Here is a 16763-nt window from a genome sequence, read left to right on the forward strand (position 1 = left end):
TGAGTTCCTGGTTGGCACCTTTGGGACATAGGTGCTCTAGTCCATACACTGCTTTCAATGGGGGGACGGGGTTGAAGTCGATGGGAACCTCTACCAGTAGGCACAAAGAAGATGGAAGAAGTAAACACCCATTGTTCCTGGTGACATGTTGGAAATTTTGGCTGGTTGACATGTGTGGTTTGGATGCTCTAACTAAAGCTGAATCTGATGCTCATGGAGCAACACCCACGCAGTGGTCACCAGAGCCACCTGAGAGCGTCATTACCAAAACCGATGCTGTTTGTTTTTCAGCTTGAGCAGACAGTGGTAATACTCAGTCAAGCAGCATTGAGGGGGGATACCCATACTGCAACTCTGCCAGACTGTGGCTGTTGATGGGTATCACTCTATAAGAAACTAGATTTGTATGCAGCTTTTCTCATAGCCTTTGAAAGTTGGGTCTTAAAGTTATGGACAAAAATTTTCACCAGGCCATGAGAAATGGAATAAAAAGGAGAGTGATGACATGTTTAATGCCATTGCAGGTGGAGATTTGGTGAAAGACATCCACTGTAAAGTGCAGCCCTTTATAACTTTCCCTTGTTTCCTCTAGTATGGAGTACCTTGGCTTTATCACACTATTTGTCATGATTCACCATACACACTGCTCTGGGAAAATTTTGTTCATAGTGAGGAATATATTTGACCTGTGCTAACAGATAACTGTATAGGAGTGCTAGCTGTGACTATTAATCCTATTCCAAAGGAGGAAGTCATGATGTATGGTATTTGTTTATTTATTACAGGGTTGCAATATTGTGTAATTATTTAAGAGGTATGAACACATGCTAAATGAGATACAGGCACTTGGAGTTAAGTTTCATTGATTAAATATTTATTTCAACACATTAATGAACAAATTAGATGAGATGTATCCTTTTTTTGTAACAAGTATTCTACAATATTAACAGTTTTTCATTATATTGCCTGAAAGGCAAGTAAATTATCATCACATCTAAAGTCACGCACATGCTAATTATTTCTTCATAAGCAAGGCAGCTTAGGTCTATTTTGCAAACAAATATCTTAAGTTGAATGAAAGCTGCAGGTTCATATTTAAATTGAACTGCACCATGAAAAGATGAATATGCTTAACATTTATGATTTCAAGCTATTCATTCCTGAAACACTATATGTTTACTGCCAAAGGGAAACTAGGAAAACCACCATATTGCCTTACTTCTATGAGGACTGGAGTCATGACTTGCTGGTGTTCTCTCATCCACTCTCCTCAATGAACATTTACTGTTCTTGCACACTAACCTAAAGAAATTGCTACTTTTTGAAGAACATTTACTCATGATTCCCCTCCAAACTTCTTTTGCAAGGAACACATTAGCTTTTTCATTGGTCCCACTGCTCCCAACATCTGTGCAGTGTATGCCAGTGTTTGTGTAGTGGGCATAACTTCCTGGAATTGCATCCCCATGGCCCTGTTAATGATTGGGCAACCTTGTGTCAGTCACTAAAAAAGAAATAGTTCTCCTGTCTGCCAATAGAACACCAGACTCTATCTCCCATCATTTGACTGTTGCAAATATGAAATAGGAAAATCTACCTACCCAATCCCTGAACCCACTTATCTGACAGACTAACCTAATATACACTACTGGCCATTAAAATTGCTACACCAAGAAGAAATGCAGATGATAAACGGGTATTCATTGTACAAATATAATATAATAGAACTGACATGTGATTACATTTACATGCAATTTGGGTGCATAGATCCTGAGAAATCAATACCCAGAACAACCACCTCTCTCCGTAATAACAACCTTGATACGCCTGGGCATTGAGTCAAACAGAGTTTAGATGCTGTGTACAGGTACAGCTGCCCTTACAGCTTCAACACGATACCACAGTTCATCAAGAGTAGTGACTGGCATATTGTGACGAGCCAGTTGCTCGGCCACCATTGACCAGACGTTTTCAGTTGGTGAGAGATCTCGAGAATGTGCTGGCCAGGGCAGCAGTCAAACATTTTCTGTATCCAGAAAGGCCCATACAGGACCTGCTAAATGCGGTCATGCATTATCCTGCTGGAATGTAGGGTTTCACAGGGATCTAATGAAGGGTAGAGCCACAGCTTGTAACACATCTGAAATGTAACATCCACTGTTCAAAGTGCCGTCAATGCAAACAAGAGGTGACAGAGACATGTAACCAATGGCACTCGATACCATCACACCAGGTGGTACGCCAGTATGGCGATGACAAATACATGCTTCCAATGTGCGTTCACCGCAATATCGCCAAACACGGATGCGACCATCATGGTGCTGTAAACAGAACCTGGATTCATCCGAAAAAATGACGTTTTGCCATTCGCGCACCCAGGTTCATCGTTGAGTACATCATCACAGGCGCTCCCTTCTGTGATGCAGCGTCAAGGGTAACCGCAGCCATGGTCTCCAAGCTGATAGTCCATGCTACTGCAAACGTCATCAAACTGTTCGTGCAGATGATTGTTGTCTTGCAAACGTCCCCATCTGTTGACTCAGGGATCGAGACGTGGCTGCACGATCCGTTACAGCCATGCAGATAAGATGCCTGTCATCTCGAGTGCTAGTGATATGAGGCCTTTGGGATCCAGCACGGCATTCCATATTACCCTCCTGAACCCACCGATTCCATATTCTGCTAACAGTCATTGGATCTCGACCAACGTGAGCAGCAATGTCGTGATACGATAAACCATAATCGCGATAGGCTACAATCCGACCTTTATCAAAGTCGGAAACATGATGGTACGCATTTCTTCTCCTTACACGAGGCAGCACAACATTTCTCCAGGCAACGCCGGTCAACTGCTGTTTGTGTTTGAGAAATCGGTTGGAAACTTTCCTCATGTCAGCACGTTGTAGGTGTCGCCACCGACGCCAACCTTGTGTGAATGCTCTGAAAAGCTAATTGTTTGCATATCACAACATCTTCTTCCTGTCAGTTAAATTTCGCATCTGTAGCATGTCATCTTCATAGTGTAGCAATTTTAATGGCCAGTAGTGTAGTTGTGGTTGATCTAATACTAGATTAATTTAAAGCAGCAAATCATCATTACTCCTTTGCCCAAAAATTGAAAAAAGGGGGAGGCTGATGATTTGCATTTCAAAGTATTAGTTAGACCCAGTTTTATGTTATATGAATTGAAATGAGAAAATGCTTCAAAGTTGAAATGTGTCATTCAAGTTATGGGTATGCAAATTTGTTTGTGTTGATACATACCATGGATCACACATGTGGTATATAAGTATAATGTGTAAATTTTACAAGTAGAGACTGCATGGTAAAAACCACAAGCTAGTACCAAACATGTGAAGCCTGTTGCGGCAATGGCTGGTCTTCCTGAGAGGTCCGGACAAGTACAGAGTGTGGGATTGCTTGTCATTGGGAGCTCCAGTGTTAGGCAGATGATGGAGCCCCTTAGGGATATGGTAGCTAAGGACAGGAAGAAAGCCAATGTGCACTCCATGTGCGTATCAGTGGGAGTCATCCAAGATGTGGAAAGGGTCCTTCCAGATGCCATGGAGGGTACAGGGTGCAGCCAACTGCAGGTCATTGCTCATGTCGGCACTATTGACATGTGTCACTATGGATCGGAAGAGATTCTCTCTGGTTTCCGGCGGCTATCTGAGTTGGTGAAAGCCAGTCTTGCTAGCAAGATGAAGGCAGAGCTCATGATCTGCAGCATCATCGACAGGACTGATCGCGGATCTTTGGTACAGACCCAAGTGGAGAGTCTGAATCAGAGGCTCAGATGGTTCTGCGACTGTGTAGGCTGCAAATTCCTCGACTTGCGCCATGGAGTGGTGGGATTTTGGGCTTCTGCTAAATAGGTCTGGTGTCCACTACACACAGGAGGTGGCTACACGGGTAGCAGGGGCTGCTTGGTATGGACTGGGCGGTTTTTTAGGTTAGACAGTCTCGAGAAAAATCAAAAAGGGCTCCAGTTTCAAAGGGTACAGGACAAAGAAATGACAAGAATTGACCAAGCAACAGTTGGTATTGTAGTTGTAAATTGTCGTAGCTGTGTTAGAAAAGTACCAGAGCTTCAAGTGCTGATAGAAAGCACTGAAGCTGAAATCATTACAGGAACAGAAAGCTGGCTAAAGATAGAGATAAATTCTGCCAAAATTTTTATAGAGGTGCAAACCGTGTTCAGAAAGGATAGATTAAATAATGTGGGTGGTGGTGTGTTTGTGTCTGTTGGTAGTAGTTTATCTTGCAGTGAAGTTGAAATATATAGTTCCTGCGAATTACTCTGGGTATAGGTTATACTCAACAGCCGTACCAAAATAATAATTGGCTCCTTCTACCGACCCCCTGACTCAGATGATATAATAGCTGAACAGTTCAAAGAAAACTTGAATCTCATTACATATAAGTACTCCACTCATACAGTTATAATTGGTGGAGACTTCAATCTACCCTCGTTTTATTGGCGAAAATGCATGTTCAAAGCCGGTGGTAGACAGAAAACATCTTTCGAAATTGTACTAAATGCTTTCTCTGAGAATTACTTTGAACAGTTAGTTCATGAGCCCACATGTATTGTAAATGGTTGCGAAAACACACTTGACCTCTTAGCCACAAATAATTCTGGTCTGATAGAGAGTGTCATGATGGATACAGGGATTAGTGAACACAAGGTCATTGTAGCGAGGCTCAAAACAATATCAACCAAAACCACTAAAAATAAACACAAAATATATCTGTTTAAAACAGCAGATAAAAATTCACTTGATGCGTTCCTAAGAGAGAGTCTCCATTCCTTCCAAGCTAATTATGTAAGTGTAGACCAGATAGGGCTCAAATTCAAAGATACAGTATCGACAGCAATAGATAGATTAATACCGCATAAGTTAATAGGAGATGGGACTGATCCACCATGGCACACTAAACACGTCAGAACATTGTTGCAGAAGAAACGAAAAAAGCATGCCAAATTCAGAAGAATGCAAAATCCCCAAGATTGGCTAAGTTTCACGGAAGCTCGAAATTTACTGTGGACATCAGTGCGAGATGCTTTTAATAGTTTCCACAATGAAACATTGTCTCAAAATATGGTAGAAAACCCAAAGAGATTCTGGTCATATGTAAAATACACCAGTGGCAAAAAACAGTCAATACCATCACTGCATGATAGCAATGGAAATGTTATCAACGATGGCGCCACTAAAGTGGAGTTACTAAATACAGTTTTCCGTAATTCCTTCACAAAAGAAGATGAAATAAATATTCCAGAATTTGAAACCAGAACATCTGTTAGAATGAGTGACATAAAAGTAGATATCTTAGGTGTTGCGAAACAACTCAAATCACTTAAGAAAGGAAAGCCTTCTGGTCCAGATGGTATACCAATCAGGTCCCTTTCGGAGTATGCAGAAACAATAGCACCCTTCTTAGCAATCATATACAACTGCTCACTTGATGAAAGTTCTGTTCCTAAAGACTGGAAAGTAGCACAGGTCACACCAATATTCAAGAAAGGAAATAGGAGTAACTCATTGAATTACAGACCCATATCAGTGACCTCAATTTGCAGTAGGATTTTGGAGCATATACTGTACTCGAACATTATGAATCACCTTGAAGAAAATGACTTATTGATACATAACCAATATGGATTCAGAAAATACCATTCTTGTGCAACACAGCACAGCACAGCACATGAAGTAATAAGTGCTGTCGACAAGGGATCTCAGATCAATTCCATATTCCTAGATTTCCAGAAGGCTTTTGGTACCATTCCTCACAATCAAATTGCATGCATATGGAGTATCGTCTCAGTTGTGTGACTGGATCTGTGAGTTCCTCTCAGAGAGATCACAGTTCATAGTGATGGATGGTAAATCATCGAGTAGAAAAGAAGTGATATCTGGTGTTCCACAAGGTAGTGTCATAGGCCCTGTGCTGTTCCTGATTTACATAAATGATCTAGGTGTTAATCTGAGCAGCCCCCTTAGATTGTTTGCAGATGACGCTGTAATTTACCGTCTAGTACAATCATCAGACGATCAATTCCAATTACAAAATGATGTAGAGAGAATTTCTGTATGGTGCAAAAAGTGGCAATTGACACTAAACAAAGAAAAGTGTGAGGTCATCCACATGGGTACTAAAAGAAATCTGATAAATTTTGGGTATATGATAAATCACACAAATCTAAGGGCTGTCAATTCGACTAAATACCTAGGAATTACAATTACGAGCAACTTTTGGAAAGACCACATAGATAATATTGTGGGGGAGGTAAAACAAAGACTGCTCTTTGTTGGCATAAGACTTAGAAGATGCGACAAACCCACTAAGAGACAGCCTACATTACACTTGTCTGTCCTCTGCTGGAATATTGCTGCACAGTGTAGGATCCATACCAGGTGTGGTTGACAGAGGACATCGAAAAAGTGCAAATAAGGGCGGCTCGTTTCATGTTATCACGCAATAGGGGTGAGAGTGTCAATGATATGATACATGAGTTGGGGTGGCAGTCATTGAAACAAAGGCGGTTTTCTTTGCGGCTAGATCTATTTAGGAAATTTCAGTCACCAACTTTCTTTTCCAAATGCGAAAATATTTTTTTGACACCCAGTCACATAGAGAGAAATGATCATAATAAAATAAAAGAAATCAGAGCTCAAACAGAAAGATTTAGGTGTTCCTTTTTCCCATGCGCCATTTGAGAGTGTAATGGTAGAGAAGTAGTATGAAAATGTTTTGATGAACCATCTGCCAGGCACTTAAGTGTGAACTGCAGAGTAACCATGTAGATGAAGATGTAGATGTAGATGAAGTTTCATTGTCTGGCATATGAATACAACTTATTTAAAATAAAAATGTCATTGACCTAATGCTAATGCTATTTTCTTTAGCAAAAATAATATAAATTGTTGCCATCTGTATATCAAGAGCTCATATTCCATCAAACATGATATATATAAACTCAAAATACTGGTATACCAACAAAAACCTACTGCTAATTTTGTTGCAGTAAATGGATTTAAAGCATAAATTTGTTTCCCTTATTTAGGGTAAGACGAATAGGGAATGTATAGGTTCAAGTTTTTTTTTTTTCATTTTTTGCTGCAATACATGAAGCAAAATACAGAAAAATATAAGGTAAAACATAATGCTTCAGTCTGTTGTCATTACTAATAAATGCATAAAATGCAGAAAAGAGAAAAAAATATAACATACTAGTGACATGTCAACAATTCCATTAGAGTGCGCACATACAAGGCTCTTACACTACTAGATTCTTAGGAATTACAGTGGATAATGAGCTACTATGGGAACAGCAAATTAACTCCGTGTGTAAGAAACTCTCCATCCAACCAGACCTTGGAAGGTCCAACTGTATCAACTGTCCAACATATCATCCTCATCTGATAGGCATCACTGATATGGAGGGGCATGTGGCCAGCACACTGCTCTACTGGCCCTTGCCAGTTTTCATGATGACAGCCACTGCTTCTCAGTCAAGTAGCTCCTCAGTTGTCCTCACAAGGGCTAAGCTCACCCGCTTGTCAACAGCGCTCAACAGATCCTGACGGTCACTCATCCAAGAGCTAGCCAAGCCTGTTGGCTGTAAGAAACTCAGCTCCATAATATTCATAATGAAGCAGCTACACAATATGCAGACAAATAGATTCTATGCAAAGTATACCATGGACTCTTTGAACCAAACCAGCATTATGAGGTGACAGTTTTGGTAAACTCTAACAGTCAAGCAAGGAAGAGAGTGTTCACATTACAAAAGAAAGCAATTAGGATTATTTTAAGAAGAAAGGCTTCTGAAATATGTAGAAACTGCCTCAAAAATCTAGGCATTGTAACCTTTACATCTTTGTACATACATATTACAATAATATGCATGACAAAAGATTGACAATTATATACATGACAAAACATAGTTCAGAGTGGATTACAAGTGCTAATGTACAGACCCACGACACACAGAGGAGGAACAGTATGCAATGCATATTCTGAAAATGCTTGAAAAAGGACCTCAGTACTTGGATCAAGCTACTAAGAAGACTGTTAAAAACCTTCATTATAGTATATATGATCCTAACTTTCTAAAGTAGCTCAAAGACTATCTGATGAAAAATGTATTTACATTGTTAAAGAGTATCTACTAAAATAAAGTTGTGTAGATTTTATAAAAACAAAGATGATGTGACTTACCAAATGAAAGTGCTGGCAGGTCGACAGACACACAAACATACACACAAAATTCAAGCTTTTGCAACAAACTGTTGCCTCATCAGGAAAGAGGGAAGGAGAGGGAAAGACGAAAGGATGGGGGTTTAAAGGGAGAGGGTAAGGAGTCATTCCAATCGCGGGAGCGGAAAGACTTACCTTAGGGGGAAAAAAGGACGGGTATACACTTGCGCACACACACACACATATCCATCCACACATATACAGACACAAGCAGACATATTTAAAGACAAAAAACTCTTTGTCTTTAAATATGTCTGCTTGTGTCTGTATATGTGTGGATGGATATGTGTGTGTGTGCGCGAGTGTATACCCGTCCTTTTTTCCCCCTAAGGTAAGTCTTCCCGCTCCCGGGATTGGAATGACTCCTTACCCTCTCCCTTAAAACCCACATCCTTTCGTCTTTCCCTCTCCTTCCCTCTTTCCTGATGAGGCAACAGTTTGTTGCGAAAGCTTGAATTTTGTGTGTATGTTTGTGTTTGTTTGTGTGTCTGTCGACCTATATATATATATATATATATATATATATATATATATATATATATATATATATAGTAATGTTTGAGAGTTTAACCAGAATGGTTGCTCTGTAGAAATAAGTGGTATTGAATGTTGTCTGTTTTTGATGTGACTTACATTATATGTACTTTTATTTACACATTTTAATCCTAAATGATCAAATAAAATTCATTTCAACAATGCATTAACCCCCTCCCTACACAAAATACAACTGCACCCTGGGTAAATATGAAACTGAATGTTGAATTTGTGTCATATCCACATTGATTGAAAATTTTGTTATAATATATCTGAGTTCAGTCATTGTAACTAGTACACTACAGCATGTTTGCTACAAGGGCTTGTATTTTTACAAAAAAGTATATGACTCAGAATACATTGTGAGCCATATTGTTTTTTAAAAAAAGTTCAAATGTGTGAGAAATCTTATGTGACTTAACTGATAAGGTCATTAGTCCCTAAGCTTACACACTACATAACCTAAATTATCCTAAGGGCAAACACACATACCCATGCCCGAGGGAGGACTCGAACCTCCACTGGAACCAGCCGCACAGTCCATCACTGCAGCGCCTTTGACTGCTCAACTAATCTGCATAGCATATTGTTTCAAAACCATGATCTTTAAAATTGTGTTCTTACCTGTAAATTCTGCATAATTTCTACAGAAACAATTTTCAATACTCTACTACTTCTCTTAAAACTTTTCACCCTTTTCTGATATAGAATTAACATAGAAGTCCCTTGTTCAAAAAATTACAGGAATGCAGGTAGATGACATCTTTGACAACCACTGGTGTTTTGACAGATGCACATTCTGTCATTTTCAAGGCACAAAAACTGAAAGGAAGTACTGTGCAAGGGAGCTTAAAACATTGGTATGCAGAGCATTTATGGAAAGATGAAACACACACACACACACACACACACACACACACACACACACACACACACACACACACGCGCGCGCACACACACACACACTATGTAAACACTACTGCCAACACACAATGAAAGATGACTGACATCAGAAGTTATCAACAGTGAATATTAATAATCAATGGATGAGATAGCATTAAGTCTGTCACTCTGTATTTTGACAAGAGAGAAAGCAGAATTTCTCACAGAACTTAAGCAAAGGCTTCCATCTCTATTCATAAGGTTACTTGCTAATTTAATTTCAACTGCTTTCTTAATAATAATATCCCTATACTGGAAGTGCTTGCCATAATCTCCATGTTGTATAGCATATTATGACTGGTGCCAAGGCAATTTTCTGCAAAAGCATATTTGTTTACTTTTTGTAAGTGTATGTGATGCTTATGCTCAGTACATCAGTCCTCCATAGCACTGATGGTCTGACTAACATATAATATGCCACAACTGAAAGGATTATGAGAGATACCCACTTTACGCAAACCAAGATCATCCTTTATCGATCCTAACAGAACCATAATCTTAGATGGTGGTCAAAAAACACATCTGAGATTAGGCCCCTTTTAGAATCTATGAAGGGCAAAGAATGAAGGATGATTTTGGTTTGTGTAAGGCAAGTGTCTGTTTTATTCCCTGCAGTTGTGGTGTGTCAGATATTGGTCAGACCATCAGGACTGTGGAGGACCAATGTACTAAGCATAAAGGTCACACATGTTTACAGCAGCTAAGAAAATCTGCTATTGCTCAACACTACCTCGGCACTGGTCATACTTCTGATGTCAGTTATTTTTGGTGGTGAAGTGGTGCTTAGAGAGAGAGAGAGAGGGGGGGGGGGGGGGAGAGTGTGTGTGTGTGTGTGTGTGTGTGTGTGTGTGTGTGTGTGTGTGTGTGTGTGTTACTTCTTGGAAGTGCTCTGTAATCCAAGGTTTTAAAGTCCGTTGCACAGTGTTTCCTTTCTGCTTTTGTGTATTGAAAATGACTTGTCCAAACTTCAGCAATTGTTGAAGACATCACCCAGCTGCATTCCTCTAAGTTATCTGGACATATTATATGCCAGGAGAAACTCAGGTTTCATAAAAGTGCCATATTTATTGCATAGCTACTACATCTGGGTTACATATACACTGAATAAAAAGAAATTCTGAGTAGCATAGTTATTTCCTACACAGTGTGTTTTCAGTTCTGTAAGATTATATAATTGTACTATTTTAAGGAAAATTGCTGCTCACCATGTAGCAAAGATGCTGAGTTGCAGATAGGCACAACAAAAAGAGCCTCACAAGTAAAGCTTTCAGCTGTTAAGGCCTTCATCAACAATATGCAGACTGCGGTCTCAGCCTGAGACTGCAGTCACAGGCTGAGACTGCAGTCATGTGTGTGTGTGTGTGTGTGTGTGTGTTAATATGTCTGTCTATTGTTGACGAAGGCCATAACCACCAAAAACTATAATTGTGAGGGTCTTTATGTTGTGCCTATCTGCGTCTGAGCATCTCTGCTATATGGTGAGTAGCAACTTTCATTCTCATAATATTGTTACATTGCATCCTGTATTTTCCATTGTTTGATTGTACTATTTCTTTCTTTCAGTTTTGGAATTCCTTCCTTCAGTTGTTTGTGTACCCTCATCGTAGATTGACAGCAGTGCTTGTCATTTTGTGGTTTACTGTTTCATTTGGGTGAGTTCTTAGTGTAACAGGAGTCTAAATTCTTATCATATTTTCTATGGATGAATTTCATATATATTTACTGTATGATGTCCGAGAATTATACATTTTTCAGTCTGATGAACATATAAATCTGACTCAATGTTTTTGTACATTGTTGCTCATAACTTTGCTCTCCAATGTTACAAAAATATTAACATGCACATGGGTTACACCCTAAACAAACAAAAACTTGACATAGTAACTACCACAAATGGCAGTCAAAAAGATTAAAATACCTTGCTGATATATTGATTTCCTTTGTTTTGGTGGTTATCAGCGAAAAAGCTATGCCTTGTAAATGTAACTGTAAAAGTAAGATAATTGGTAAATCCTAGAATTAACCAACGAAACCTAAGATTTACCATTGCAGTGTGGTAAGAGTCCATAATTTCTCATTATATTAATAGATTTCAAACTTTTACCAAGAGACATTGTTAAACCTACGGATTTACCAGTGCTAACTGGTACAAGGTGGGTCGAAGACTCCCACCTCTGTTGTGCAGGTTCAGACAAGTTTCATTGGTGCCAATTTTGCATTCAGATAAGTTTCTTTGTTGGCAATTATGAGGTCTCAGTCCACTCACCGCTATGTAGTTTCAGTCAGTGTTGAGTATCGTGTGTACGGTCATCTTTGCAACTCATTTTAGTGGTCTTTCTCCTGCAGCTTTGCATCAGAATGAGTTATGTTATGCATAACAGATTTTACGAACTTTTATGTGAATCAGTGAATAAGAAGGACAACTATTTTTATATAACTGCTGAGCAGTTTAATATTCTGTTAAGTAAAGTTAAAAATGCAGAAATCATTTCTGATGAAAAATCTGTTCACTACAGACATTTGAATTGAAGGTGAAGAGAAACTCATAGCACTGGTGTCTACTGAAAAATAAGAAATTTGTTATTATGTTCATTTTGATGAAATGTTTAATGTACTATATGAAACCCACATTGCTATAGTCCATGGATGATTGTGGAACTGAATCGTAAATGCAAGAATGTGACTATTGAATGAATCATTTCTTATTTGAGATTATGTGAACCATGTCAGAAAAATGCTTATGTAAATCGTCCTCCATATTATGTAATTTGAAATGCCACAATAGTCAGCCTTGTTGTAACAAAAATTAATGTTCACAAGGTAACAGTTTTTACAAAATTTTTCACTAATATGGAATATTGCTAATTATAATCACATTGGAATGTAATAATGTTTAAAACACATAAATTTACAATAAATACAAACTGTTTCAATAAATTGCTAAGCTGATTTTGTTAATGAAATTGTTTTACTAGTTGGTATGGGTGTGTCCTAAGATTCACCAACATCTCTTGGTAAAAGATCGAAATCTAGGCATATAATAAGAAACTTCAGACTTGTACCATATTGTGATTGTAAGTCTTGGGTTTCACCAGTTAACTCTAGGATTTACCAATCATCTTACTTTTACAATGACATAAACACAAATAAAATGTATGTTGAATGACTTATTTCTAGTATCAGAAATTGTATATACATCTACATATACATCTACATGACTACTCTGCAATTCACATTTAAGTGCTTGGCAGATGGTTCGTCGAACCACAATCATACTATCTTTCTACCATTCCACTCCCGAACAGCGCGCGGGAAAAACAAACACCTAAACCTTTCTGTTCGAGCTCTGATTTCTCTTATTTTATTTTGATGATCATTCCTACCTATGTAGGTTGGGCTCAACAAAATATTTTCGCATTCGGAAGAGGAAGTTGGTGACTGAAATTTCGTAAATAGATCTTGCCGCGATGAAAAACGTCTTTGCTGTAATGACTTCCATCCCAATTCGCATATCATATCTGCCACACTCTCTCCCCTACTACGTGATAATACAAAACGAGCTGCCCTTTTTTGCACCCTTTCGATGTCCTCCGTCAATCCCACCTGGTAAGGATCCCACACCGCGCAGCTATATTCTAACAGAGGACGAACGAGTGTAGAGTAAGCTGTCTCTTTAGTGGGCTTGTTGCATCTTCTAAGTGTCCTGCCAATGAAACGCAACCTTTGGCTTGCCTTCCCCACAATATTATCTATGTGGTCTTTCCAACTGAAGTTGTTCGTAATTTTAACACCCAGGTACTTAGTTGAATTGACAACCTTGAGAATTGTACTATTTATCGAGTAATCGAATTCCAACGGATTTCTTTTGGAACTCATGTGGATCACCTCACCTGCCACACCATACAGCAATCTTTTCTAAATCGCTTTGCAACTGATACTGGTCTTCGGATGACCTTACTAGACGGTAAATTACAGCATCATCTGTGAACAACCTAAGAGAACTGCTCAGATTGTCACCCAGGTCATTTATATTGATCAGGAACAGCAGAGGTCCCAGGACGCTTCCTGGGGAACACCTGATATCACTTCAGTTTTACTTGATGATTTGCCACCTACTACTATGAACTGCGACCTTCCTGACAGGAAATCACGAATCCAGTCGCACAACTGAGATGATACCCCATAGGCCCGCAGATTGATTAGAAGTCGCTTCTGAGGAATGGTGTCAAAAGCTTTCCGGAAATCTAGAAATACAGAATCAACTTGAGATCCCCTGTCGATAGCGGCCATTACTTCGTGCGAATAAAGAGCTAGCTGTGTTGCACAAGAATGATGTTTTCTGAAACCATTCTGATTACGTATCAATAGATCATTCCCTTCGAGGTGATTCATAATGTTTGAATACAGTATATGCTCCAAAACCCTACTGCAAACCGACGTCAATGATATAGATCTGTAGTTTGATGGATTACTCCTACTACCCTTCTTAAACACTGGTGCGACCTGCACAATTTTCCAATCTGTAGGTACAGATCTATCGGTGAGTGAGCGGTTGTATATGAGTGCTAAGTAGGGAGCTATTGTATCAGCTTAATCTGAAAGGAACCTAATCGGTATACAATCTGGACCTGAAGACTTGCCCGTATCAAGCGATTTGAGTTGCTTCGCAACCCCTAGGGTATCTACTTCTAAGAAACTCATGCTAGCAGCTGTTCGTGTTTCAAATTCTGGAATATTCCATTCATCTTCCCTGGTGAAGGAATTTCGGAAAACTGCGTTCAATAACTCCGCTTTAGCGGCACAGTCGTCGGTAACAGTACCATCGGCACTGCGCAGTGAAGGTATTGACTGCGTCTTGCCGCTTGTGTACTTTACATACGACCAGAATTTCTTCAGATTTTCTACCAGATTTCGAGACAATGTTTTGTTGTGGAACCTATTAAAGGCATCTCGCATTGAATTCCATGCCAAATTTCGCGCATAATATATACAACCTGCACCAATTTCTGCAATTATTTGTTTCCATACAATGGTGACTACACCATTAGACATTAACTGTGGGGTTTTTACAATGTACAACTGATGACTAATTATGTCTCTTTATCCAGTAAGCATCTTATTTTTGTGGTGTATCCCCTGATAGTGCCTCACTCTTTACTAATATGTTATTTTCTGTCTAATTGCAAGGTTTTGCAATGACTGAATCTTTCCTAGATGTGTCACTGCTTTTGTTATAGCAAGAACAAATGTGATTTATGGAACATAGTGTTTTGTGGAGAAACGTAAGATATGTGAAGTATAGAATGTTCATAGTGCGAAACACATTGACTGAACAACAGTAATACAATTTACAGAATAGTCCAAACACCCATTTGTGACTGCTTAAATAATAACGTTAGGCTCACCAGAGCACCCCAGGTGACCAACCCAAGTGGCCTCTATAAGCAGATCTGTGAACTGCATGGATGCACAGTCTCTCAAATGGCACACATCATGATTGAAGGCACACCACTCCTCCCTTCTACAGGGTGGGAAAACCACATACATATATAAAAACACTAGGCATATAAAAATACATGGTACAGAAAAAAATGCAGGTTACTGAAAAAAAAGCACTTGGTACCATGAAAATAAGCACAGATTGCTTAAGACACTGAGATTTCATCCATTTCATTTCCTGCCCACGGTGGTTGCTGCAGCATGTGTCAGGCAGGCTCTGGCAAGTAGGTGCGGAAGTGATCAGGGAGCAGTTTGGCATGCTATCCCCCTTATTGTGAGGCAGTAGGACATATCGGGGATGGTATCTCCGTAGCAACATCCTTGTTGAGGTCAGCAGTTGGCACGGGAGATGTCAGCTGGGGCATCAGAGATAATGGCTGCATAAGGCCCAGCAATGGAGGCAGTGGTGGCTGTGGCATCAATTGCAGTGGGGACAGCACCAGCAATGACAATCGAGGAGTGGGGATGGAAGTAGGAACTGCAGAAAGTGATTACCAAGCAGTAACCGCAGCTGCCGTGTGAACCAGCCTTCTGTGACACAGGAACAGGTGTCGGGGATGGAGTAGGTAGTGGCTCCTCCAGAACAGACTCTGTTGTGCATGGCCACAGTCGGTCAAAGTGACAAGACATCTGCCGGACAGGAGTGCGGATGACTCACAGGCGTCGGCCCCAGTGACACTCAATGAAGGCAGGAACTCAGTTTGGCCAACGGTTCAAACCATGAGCCGAGACAGGTGCATTTGACCAGAGTTCATGTGGAGCCAATGATGCCAGTGGATGCAGCAGGTGAAGGAGGATCTGTGACTGGCATCCATGAAGCAGCTCTGCCACACTCTTGTCCCCCACCAGAGCGAAATGATATGAACTCAAAAAACTCTATAAACCAGCTTCAGAGGACCTGGCAGATACATACTCCCACATTTGAGTTTCAAATGTCCAAACCAAGCATTTGGCCTCATCATTAGATTGAGGATGAAATGGGGTGGCTGTGGTAAACACTACTAGTCTGACAAAAAGATGAAAATTGGGGTCCGTAATCAGTAACCATGTTATATGGATGTTCCTCAATTGCAGCAATCTTAGACAGGGCCAAAATAGTGGCTGCCACAGATGTGGATCAACAATGTGCCTCATAGGGAACCACTACAATGAGTGAATACTGATTTAAGAAGGGCCAGCAATATTGACATGCAGACACTGCCATGGGGACTACGGCGTTAGGCAGGGGATAAAGACACCCACGGGGCCACCTGTTTCTGAACACAGTGAGTGGAACGGGCAGTAAGCCGTGTAATATCCCCGTGTATGCCAGATAAACACACATGCCAACAGGCCATAGCTTTGATGCAATGACCAACATGTAGAAGCCACAGTACATTATGACATAAGTAAGCTGGAGTCACAATCTGGAGAACAACATCCACCATAGCTAAGAAAAGAGCCTTGTTAAACACAGAAATGCAATGCTGGAGGAATAATTAATTACACAAGAGATACAAGGCACACCCTGAGGGTTTTTCCAG

At 39.9% G+C, this 16763-nt stretch overlaps 1 protein-coding gene across 2 annotated transcripts in view; it reads left to right on the plus strand.

Annotated features, from left to right (window-relative positions):
• Window positions 1-16763, plus strand: part of LOC126249606 (synaptic vesicle glycoprotein 2B-like) — a 343706-nt gene that overhangs the window by 264923 nt on the left and 62020 nt on the right. For both annotated transcript variants that reach the window (XM_049951273.1, XM_049951272.1), the window contains exon 8: window positions 11305-11393. In XM_049951273.1, coding sequence (XP_049807230.1) covers window positions 11305-11393 — 89 coding nt within the window. The remainder of the gene's footprint in view (window positions 1-11304; window positions 11394-16763) is intronic.

This window comes from Schistocerca nitens, chromosome 3, assembly GCF_023898315.1.
Source record: "Schistocerca nitens isolate TAMUIC-IGC-003100 chromosome 3, iqSchNite1.1, whole genome shotgun sequence".
In the NCBI taxonomy this organism is placed as follows: Eukaryota; Metazoa; Arthropoda; class Insecta; order Orthoptera; family Acrididae; genus Schistocerca; species Schistocerca nitens.